We start from the raw sequence: 10,747 nt of genomic DNA, 5'->3' as shown, positions 1-10,747 counted from the left end.
CTTTACAGTCCAACTTTCACATCCATACATGACCACAGGAAAAACCACAGCCTTGACTAGACGAACCTTTGTTGGCAAAGTAATGTCTCTGCTTTTGAATATGCCATATAGGTTGGTCATAACTTCCCTTCCAAGGAGTAAGCATCTTTTAATTTCATGGCTGCAGTCACCATCTGTAGTGATTTTGGAGCCCAGAAAAATAAAGTCTGACACTGTTTCCACTGTTTCCCCATCTATTTCCCATGAAGTGGTGGGACCAGATGCCATGATCTTCGTTTTCTGAATGTTGAGCTTTAAGCCAACCTTTCACTCTCCACTTTCACTTTCATCAAGAGGCTTTTGAGTTCCTCTTCACTTTCTGCCATAAGGGTGGTGTCATCCGCATATATGAGGTCATTGATATTTCTCCCGGCAATCTTGATTCCAGTTTGTGTTTCTTCCAGTCCAGCGTTTCTCATGATGTACTCTGCATATAAGTTAAATAAACAGGGTGACAATATACAGCCTTGACATACTCCTTTTCTTATTTGGAACCAGTCTGTTGTTCCATTTCCAGTTCTAACTTTTGCTTCTTGACCTGCATATAGGTTTCTCAGGAGACAGGTCAGGTGTTCTGGTATTCCCATCTCTTTCAGAATTTTCCACAGTTTATTGTGATCCACACAGTCAAAGGCTTTGGCATAGTCAATAATGCAGAAATAGATGTTTTTCTGGAACTCTTGCTTTTTCCATGATCCAGCGGATGTTGGCAATTTGACTTCTGGTTCTTCTGCCTTTTCTAAAACCAGCTTGAACATCAGGAGGTTCACGGTTCACATACTGCTGAAGCCTGGCTTGGAGAATTTTGAGCATTACTTTACTAGCGTGTGAGATGCATGCAATTGTGCGGTAATTTGAGCATTCTTTGGCATTGCCTTTCTTTGGGATTGGAATGAAAACTGACCTTTTCCAGTCCTGTGGCCACTGCTGAGTTTTCCGAATTTGCTAGCATATTGAGTGTAGCACTTTCACGGCATCATCTTTCAGGATTTGAAACAGCTCAACTGGAATTCCATCACCTCCACTTGCTTTGTTCATAGTGATGCTTTCTAAGGCCCACTTGACTTCACATTCCAGGATGTCTGGCTCTAGGTCAGTGATCACACCATCGTGATTATCTGGGTCGTGAAGATCTTTTTTGTACAGTTCAACTGTGTATTCTTGCCATCTCTTCTTAATATCTTATACTTCTGTTAGGTCCATACCATTTCTGTCCTTTATCGAGCTCATCTTTGCATGAAATGTTGCTTTGGTATCTCTGATTTTCTTGAAGAGATCCCTAGTCTTTCCCATTCTGTTGTTTTCCTCTATTTCTTTGCATTGATTGCTGAAGAAGGCTTTCTTATCTCTTCTTCCTATTCTTTGGAACTCTGCATTCAGATGTTTATATCTTTCCTTTTTGCTTGTCTTCTTTTCACAGCTATTTGTAAGGCCTCCCCAGACAGCCATTTTGCTTTTTTGCATTTCTTTTCTATGGGAATGGTCTTGATCCCTGTCTCTTGCACAATGTCATGAACTTCATTCCATAGTTCATCAGGCACTCTATCTATCAGATCTAGGCCCTTAAATATATTTCTCCCTTCCACTGTATAATCATAAGGGATTTGATTTAGGTCATACCTGAATGGTCTAGTGGTTTTCCCTACTTTCTTCAATTTAAGTCTGAATTTGGCAATAAGGAGTTCATGATCTGAGCCACAGTCAGCTCCTGGTCTTGTTTTTGTTGACTGTATAGAGCTTCTCCATCTTTGGCTGCAAAGAATATAATCAATCTGATTTCAGTGTTGACCATCTGGTGATGTCCATGTATAGAGTCTTCTCTTGTGTTGTTGGAAGAGGGTGTTTGTTATGACCAGTGCATTTTCTTGGCAAAACTTTATTAGTCTTTGCTCTGCTTCATTCCGTATTCCAAGGCCAAATTTACCTGTTACTCCAGGTGTTTCTTAACTTCCTACTTTTGCATTCCAGTCCCCTATAATGAAAAGGACATCTTTTTTGGGTGTTAGTTCTAAAAGGTCTTGTAGGTCTTCATAGAACCGTTCAACTTCAGCTTCTTCAGCATTTCTCCTGTAATTGAGATCTAATCTTACTGCATTGTGGTCAGAAAAGATGCTTGGAATTATTTCAATTGTTTTGAATTTACCAAGGATAGATTTATGGCCCAGGATGTGATCTATCCTGGAGAAGCTTCCATGTGCACTTGAGAAAAAGGTGAAATTCATTTTTTTGGGATGAAATGTCCTATAGATATCAATTAGGTCTAACTGGTCTATTATTTCGTTTAAAGTTTGTGTTTCCTTGTTAATTTTCTGTTTAGTTGATCTATCCATAGGTGTGAGTGGGGTATTAAAGTCTCCCACTATTATTGTGTTATTGTTAATTTCTCCTTTCATACTTGTTAGCATTTGTCTTACATATTGCAGTGCTCCCGTGTTGGGTGTATATATATTTATAATTGTTATATCTTCTTCTTGGATTGATCCTTTGATCATTATGTAGTGACTGTCTTTGTCTGTTTTCACAGCCTTTGTTTTAAAGTGTATTTTATCTGATATGAGTATTGCTACTCCTGCTGTTTTTTGGTCCCTATTTGCATGGAAAATCTTTTTCCAGCCCTTCACTTTCAGTCTGTTTGTGTCCCTTGTTTTGAGGTGGGTCTCTTGTAGACAGCATATATAGGGGTCTTGTTTTTGTATCCATTCAGCCAGTCTTTGTCTTTTGGTTGGGGCATTCAACCCATTTACATTTAAGGTAATTATTGATAAGTATGATCCCGTTTCCATTTACTTTATTGTTTTGGGTTCAAATTTATACACCCTTTTTGTGTTTCCTGTCTAGAGAATATACTTTAGTATTTGTTGGAGAGCTGGTTTGGTGGTGCTGAATTCTCTCAGCTTTTGCTTGTCTATAAAGCTTTTGATTTGGGCTGTAGGTTATTTTCTTTCATCACTTTAAGTATGTCTTGCCATTCCCTCCTGGCTTGAAGAGTTTCTATTGAAAGATCAGCTGTTATCCTTATGGGAATTCCCTTGTGTGTTATTTGTTGTTTTTCCCTTGCTGCTTTTAATATTTGTTCTTTGTGTTTGATCTTTGTTAATTTGATTAATATGTGTCTTGGGGTGTTTCGCCTTGGGTTTACCCTGTTTGGGACTCTCTGGGTTTCTTGGACTTGGGTGATTATTTCCTATCCCATTTTAGGGAAGTTTTCAACTATTATCTCCTCAAGTATTTTCTCATGGTCTTTCTTTTTGTCTTCCTCTTCTGGGACCCCTATGTTTCAAATGTTGTAGCGTTTAATATTGTCCTGGAGGTCTCTGAGATTGTCCTTATTTCTTTTAATTCGTTTTTCTTTTATCCTTTCTGATTCATTTATTTCTACCATTCTATCTTCTAATTCACTAATCCTATCTTCTGCCTCTGTTATTCTGCTATTTGTTGCCTCAAGAATGTTTTTTATTTCATTTATTGCATTATTCATTTTATATTGACTCTCTTTTATTTCTTCTAGGTCCTTGTTAAACCTTTCTTGCAACTTCTCAATCCTTGTCTCCAGGCTATTTATCTGTGATTCCATTTTGATTTCAAGATTTTGGATCAATTTCACTATCATTATTCGAAATTATTTATCAGGTAGATTCCCTATCTCTTCCTCTTTTGTTTGGTTTGGTAGGCATTTATCCTGTTCCTTTACCTGCTGGATATTCCTCTGTCTCTTCATCTTGTTTAAATTGCTGAGTTTGGGGTGTCCTTTCTGTATTCTGGAAGTTGGTGGAGTTCTCTTTATTGTGGCATTTCCTCGCTGTGTGTGGGTTTGTACAGGTGGCTTGCCAAGGTTTCTTGGTTAGGGAAGCTTGTGTCAGTGTTCTGGTGGGTGGAGCTGGATTTCTTTTCTCTGGAGTGTAATAAAGTGTCCAGTAATGAGTTATGAGATGTCTATGGTTTTGGAGTGACTTTGGGCAGCCTGTATCTTGGAGCTCAGGACTATGTTCCTGTGTTGCTGGAGAATTTGCTTGGTATGTCTTGCCCTGGAACTTGTTGGCCCTTGTGTGGCACTTGGTTTCAGTGTAGGTATGGAGGCGTTTGATGAGCTCCTGTCAATTACTGTTCCCTGGAGTCAGGAGTTCCCTGGAGTCAGGGTTTGGACTTAAGCCTCCTGCTTCCAGTTATCGGTCTTATTTTTACAGTTTCAAAACTTCTCCTTCTATACAGCACCACTGATAAAACATCTACGTTAAACATGAAAAGTTTCTCCACCATGAGGGTCACCCAGAGAGGTTCACAGCATTACATGGAGAAGAGAAGAGGGAGGAGGGAATTAGAGATGACCCGAATGAGATGAGGTGGAATCAATAGAGGAGAGAGTGGACTATCCAGTAATCACTTCCTTATGTGCACTCCACAACTGGACTGCTCAGAGATGTTCATGGAGTTATACAGAGAAGAGAAGAAGGAGGAAGGATACAGAGGTGGCCAGGAGGATAAAAGAGGGGAATGAAAAGGAGGGAGACAGATCCAGCCAGTAATCAGTTCCCTAAGTGTTCTCCACCATCTGGAACACACAGAAATTCACAGAGTTGGGTAGAGTAGAGAGGGGTTAGGGAGGAGACACAGGCGACCTTGTGGAGAAAAAGGAGAGTCCAAAGGGAGAGAGAGCAGTCAAGCCAGTAATCTCGCTCCCTAGTGAAAAATGGGTACTGAAGATTGGGTTCTTAAAGGTACAAAATTGGTAACAAATACATAAAAGCAAAAATTAAAAATCTAGAGTAGAGTTTGGAATTTCAAAAATACAATGTTAAAGAAAAGAAGAAGGAAAAGAAAGAGAGAAAACAAACAAACAAAAACAAACAAAGTTGCAAAAATTATAAAGAAAATATAGGTACAAAGTTGATAACAAATACCAAAAAGCAAAAGTTAAAAATCTAGAATAGAGTTTTGAATTTCAAAAATACAATGTTAAAAAAAAGAAGAAGAAAAAGAAAGAGAGAAAACAAACAAACAAAAACAAACAAAGTCACAAAAATTATAAAGAAAATATAGGTACAAAATTGATAAAAAATACCAAAAAGCATAAATTAAAAATCTAGAGTAGAGTTTGGAATTTCAGATATACAATGTTATATAAAAGAAGACGAGAAAGAAAGAGAGAGAGAGAGAAAAAAAGGCACAAAAATTATAAAAAAAAAGTACAAAATTGATAACAAATACCAAAAAGCTAAAATTAAAAATCTAGAGATTGGAATTTCAGAAATACAATGTTAAAGAAAAAAAAAAAAAAGGTCACAAAAATTATAAAAAATATATATATGAAATTTGCTTTAAAAAATAGGGTCTTCTTTTGGCAAAGTAATAGTAGGTTATAAAAGTGAAAATTAAAGGAATAATAGAGGACTTAAACATTTTTTAAAAATTAAAAAGAAAGAAAGAAAGAAAGAATGGTCGTAAAAATATATCTAGGACTTTCTCTTGTTTTGTTGTGGGTATTGTGGGGTCAGTTCATTTTCGGCTAGTTCCTTGGTCCGACTTATATTTATCAAGATCTATAGGCCCCTTCCTATGTAGTCGGTACTAACCACAGGGTTTTAATCTATTGCCTGTAGCTTCCACGGCGGTTCCCTCTGTTATAGCTTCTTCTGTTTGCTGGTCTCTTCCGTGTCTGGTTTCCGCCCTGACACAAAGGGGATGGTGGTGGACACTTTTTTTTTTTTTTTTTTTTTTTAGGCTCACTTGTTCAGTTGCACTGTGGGGAGGGAGGGACGCTGCAAACAAATAACACTGGCGTGTGCTCGCAGTGCCTCAGCCACACTGGATCTGCCCCCGCTCACGGCGCGTGTAGCCTCCCTGCTCACACTGCTCAGGCTCTAGGTTGCTCTGCCAGGAACCTTTCTGTGGCCGGCCCTGGGCTGCTTGCACCTCCCAGGTCCAAGCCGCTCAGGTTCAGGCACTCGGGTAGTCCTCAGAGGCACAGATTTGGTTGGGCCTGCGTTTTGTGCCCTTCCCAGGTCTGAGCAGCTCAGGTGATGAGGTGTTTGGCGAGCGCGATCGCTGCGACTTTTGGCTAGTTCCTTGGTCCGACTTATATTTCTCAAGATCTATAGGCCCCTTCCTATGTAGTCCGTAGTAACCACAGGGTTTTAATCTCTGAGGCGTTTCCCTCTGTTATAACTTCTTCTGTTTGCTGGTCTCTTCAGGGTCTGGTTTCCACCCTGACACAAAGGGGACGGTGGAGGACACTTTTTTTTTTTTTTTAGGCTCACTTGTTCAGTCGCTCTGTGGGGATGGAGGGAGGGATGCTGCAAACAAATAACACTGGCGTGCGCTCGCAGTGCCTCAGCCACACTGGGTCTGCCTCCGCTCACGGCACGTGTAGCTTCTCTGCTCACACTGCTCGGGCTCTAGGTTGTTCCGCCGGGAACAATCCGAGGCCGGCCCTGGGCTGCATGTACCTCTCAGGTCCAAGCCGCTCAGGTTCAGGCACTTGGGTAGCCCTCAGAGGCGCAGACTCAGTTGGGCCTGCGTTTTGTGCCCTTCCCAGGTCTGAGCAGCTCAGGTGATGAGGTGTTAGGCGAGCACCAATGCTGCGACTTATCGCCTCCCCGCCACTCGGTTATCTGGGTGTAAAACTGGCGCACCTTCTCAGGCAGATGTTGACCGTCCAGACCCCCAAGAAGTTTTAGTTAGCAAAGAAGCCTGCTTACAGTTTTATAGATAATGTCTCTCTGGGGCTGCGATTGCCCCCTTGCGGCTCTGGCTGCCTGTCACCGGAGGGGGAAGGTCTGCAGCTGGCTATCTCTGTTCAGTCCTTTGTTCCGTGCGCGGGCCTGGCGGTGTCTTAGGTTAGGGCTGGCTTTTCGCGTGGTAGATATCCCACAGTCTGGTTTGCTAGCCCAAATTATTTTGCTCAGATAGCGCTCAGGGTATTCAGGCCAGATTCTTACTCTCAGCGATGCAGCCCTTGCCGCGCCTCCCTGCCCAGCCCCCGCTTGCTGGTGGTGTGTGCAGGTGTCTGCACTGCTTCTCCTCTGGGGGATTTACCGTAGGGCTTGCAATCTGTGAGTTTTAATTGTTTATTTATTTTTCCTCCCTGTTATGTTGCCCTCTGTGCTTCTAAGGCTTGGCACAGATTTGGCAGTGAGAAGGTTTCCTGGTGTTTGGAAACTTCTCTCTTTTTAAGACTCCCTTCCCGGGACGGAACTCTGTCCCTCCCTCTTTTGTCTCTTTTTTTGTCTTTTATATTTTTTCCTACCTCCTTTCGAAGAGTTGGGTTGCTTTTCTGGGTGCTGATATCCTCTGCCAGCATTCAGAAGTTGTTTTGTGGAATTTACTCGGCGTTTAAATGTTCTTTTGATAAATTTGTGGGGGAGAAAGTGTTCTCCCCGTCCTACTCCTCCGCCATCTTAGCTCCTCCTCCCAGCAGTTTTCTTGATAACAAATGGAATGCTCATTTCTGCAAGCGGTTACTTAGCTAATCCTAGCTGTTTCTTTAAACCCAGTTCTTCCAAGCACAGAATCACTGGGCAATTTAAAATATCTAACTTAAAGGATGGCTCCCCACTACAGGAAAAATATGCCCAAGAGTTACTGTTTTTTGTTTTTTTTTTTTTTTGGCTATGCAGTGTGTAGGATCCTGGTTCCTGACCAGGGATCAAGCTCATGCTTCCTACTTTGGAAACTCAGAGTGTTTTTTGTGTTTTTTTTTTTTTAATTTATTTTTGATTGCACTGGGTCTTTGTTGCTGCACACAGGCTTTCTCTAGTTGTAGAGAGTAGGGGCTACTCTGTTGTTTCTCTTGTGGAGCACAGGCTCTAGGTGCATGGGCTTCAGTAGTAGTGACTTGAGGGCTCCAGAGTGCTGGCTTTAGTTGCCCTGTGGTATGTGGGAACTTCCCAGACCAGGAATCGAACCAGTGTCTACTGCATTGACAGGCAGATTCTTATCCACTGTACCATCAGGAAAGTCCAAGAGTTATTGTTAATCAAAAGGATTTGAAAAATGAAAATAAGTTTTTTGCATAGTACATTTTTTTTGGTTTTGTTTTAAAATTAATAAGGTGGAGACACTGGGGAGAAAGAATGAAGGAGGGGAAAGTCTGATTAATTGCTCTCTGTTGTACAGCTGTCCCACATGGGGAGAGAGTGGGTCCCAAAGGAACACCCCAAACATCTCTCCTCAGGGAAATGATCCTTCTTTTCTCAGGGACCACAGGCACTGTTGCTCTAGATTTTCAGTTCTGACTGGCCTTCTGTTTCACAACATCTAAGGAAAGAAAGCAGGAGGGTGGATGTGGAGCCTGGATTCTAGCCAAGTCGATTCTTTCCCTTCCATCTGTAGGTTCCTTCTTTCTAGAATGCTCTCTTCTCATCTAATGGGTTAAACACACCATGGGCAGGTGAAAGAAGATGGGAATTGGCTCTACTGGAGTTAGGGCTAAAACTGACTTAGTTGTCTCCATGGATTGATTGTCTTAAGATATTCCCTAGTTAATGACGCTGGGTTTTAAAAACCTTCATTGGGATGGCATATATTGTCATATTGCAGACATAATTCCTACTGAGATTAAATGTTACATTGAAGTAAGATAGCTATTTTTATTATTGCTAAGTGCCTGTTGCTTTTTCTTGTATTAAATATTATCATTTCCATCCTGTTTCACTCTATTTCCACTAGATTGTTCTTAGTTGTCCGTTGTTCTAGCTGATGATGGAGAAAGCATTTTTGTGAATCGTTTTAATCAATAGGTGATTCCAAAGTGCTGTAGGCACAGGTCAGCTAAAGCCAAGTGCTATGTGGAGTAAAGGAGAATTGAAACCAGAATATTAGTACCTTAAGTGAATTTTCTAATGAGGGTGGGTAGCTGCAGTCATTATATTAGGGGTTTTATATACATTAAAGCATTATTCCTCATAAGAATCATATTATTCAACTATTAACCAGATAGCAAGGAGATTCGGAGACTTTTTCAAAATTGTCTAAAATCACTGAGTGTGCATTTAAACTCAGATAAATCCAAGGGTACGATTTATCTTCTGCCCTCTGCTCTATTCTGCCTCTTGTGTTATCTATTATCCTTCAGAGGACACAGATGAAAAGTGACATTGCACATTAATTAGTGAAAACTGGACTGACTCCTATCTAGAGGTTTTTAATGTACAATATATAGATATTATCCCTTTTCCATGGATCCTGTGCAGGTATTAGTGTTTTGGTGAAAACTCATCTCAGTGAGACTGCTGTCTGACCTTCCAGGTGTGACTAGATGTGAAGATGAGGACTCACACTCCAGTGACCGAGTTCCTCCTCATGGGAATCCCTCACACACAGGGGCTGGAACACGCGCTCTTTGTCTTCTTCCTCACCTTCTACCTGCTCACTCTTGTGGGGAACCTGCTCATTCTCCTGGCCACCCTCACTTCCTCCAACCTCCACACCCCCATGTATTTCTTCCTGGGCAACCTGTCAGTGTTTGACATCTTTTTCCCTTCCGTGAGTTCCCCCAAAATGATGCTCTACCTACTGGGGCGAAGCCGGACCATCTCTTACCAGGGCTGCGCCTGCCAGCTCTTCTTTTATCACTTCCTGGGCTGCACGGAGTGTTTCCTGTACACCGTGATGGCCTATGACCGCTTTGCCGCCATCTGTCACCCCTTGCGGTACACGGCCATCATGAACCCCAGGGTGTGCGCCATCTTGACTCTGAGCACCTGGATGGGGAGCAGTGTGCATGCATCTGTCCTCACATTTCTTGTGTTTAAGTTACCCTACTGTGGCCCCAAGGAGGTGGGCAATTTCTTCTGTGACATCTCGGTGGTGCTGCCCCTGGCCTGTGCAGACACCTCTCTAGCTCAGACAGTGAGTTTCACCAACGTAGGTGTTGTGGCACTCCTGTGTTTCCTTCTTGTCCTCACTTCTTATACTCGCATCGTTATCTCTATATTGAGAATCAGCTCCTCAGAAGGCAGGCACAGAGCCTTCTCCACCTGCAGTGCCCACCTGACTTCTGTCCTGCTCTTCTATGGACCCGTGGTCCTCGTTTATCTCCAGCCTGCCTCCAGTTCTTGGTTGGAATCTGTGGTTCCGTTGTTCAATAATATTGTTACCCCATCCTTAAATCCTTTGATATACAGCTTGAGAAACAAGGATGTGAAGTTGGCTCTGAGAAAAGCACTAATCCAGGGAGTACATACCTGAGGAGTGTAAGCTTTTCTGTCAGTACCTGTTCTCATAAATTTGCCCTGTATTCATTGGGGGCGACTAGTCTCAGAGTTGGTGTGACTGCTAAGTGCGATTTGGGACAAGTAGGTTGAATGAATTCTTTGTCATTAGCATGTAGTATTTACATAAATTTTTATTCAACAAAATCGTTTATAGGCACTATTTTGTCCACTTTATAAATACTGACAGATGTTATGATAATTATATAGAGCAGATATTATTATCCCAATTTGCAGAGGAATATATTAAGGCAGTGGGACATTAAGACACTTCTGCAGTTCACAGAGATAAAAGGTTACTGAGCTAGGATGTTAATGGAAGGGTTTTAACTTTGTGCTATTAATTCTGCCTCTGTGTCATCAGAGATAGCTTAAACGCCTACTTCTTCCAGGAAATTCTTTTCAATTTACAGAGTATTCTCCAATTTTTCAAAACAAATCTAGTTTATTCGATTTGTTACATTTATTTCCATCACTTTTTTCATCTATATTGTGATGAG

General features: G+C 41.5%; 1 protein-coding gene across 1 annotated transcript; it reads left to right on the top strand.

Annotated features, from left to right (window-relative positions):
* The first annotated feature begins 9,210 nt into the window (after positions 1–9,210).
* Positions 9,211–10,224, top strand: LOC147342377 (putative olfactory receptor 10D4). The gene has a single exon (XM_086385222.1). The coding sequence runs from the start codon at positions 9,301–9,303 to the stop codon at positions 10,222–10,224; it is 924 nt and encodes a 307-aa protein (XP_086241348.1). The 5' UTR covers positions 9,211–9,300.
* The last annotated feature ends 523 nt before the right edge of the window (positions 10,225–10,747 follow it).

This window comes from Bos grunniens, chromosome 29, assembly GCF_055505025.1.
Source record: "Bos grunniens cultivar Pamir isolate PY7600 chromosome 29, Bosgru_T2T1.0, whole genome shotgun sequence".
Taxonomy (NCBI): Eukaryota; Metazoa; Chordata; class Mammalia; order Artiodactyla; family Bovidae; genus Bos; species Bos grunniens.
The sequence above is the reverse complement of the archived record's forward strand: the minus strand, read 5'-3'. Positions and strand labels throughout refer to the sequence as shown.

Excerpts from the sequence above, each read along its gene's own strand:
- LOC147342377 (XM_086385222.1), top strand. The coding sequence starts at position 9,301 with ATGAGGACTCACACTCCAGTGACCGAGTTCCTCCTCATGGGAATCCCT.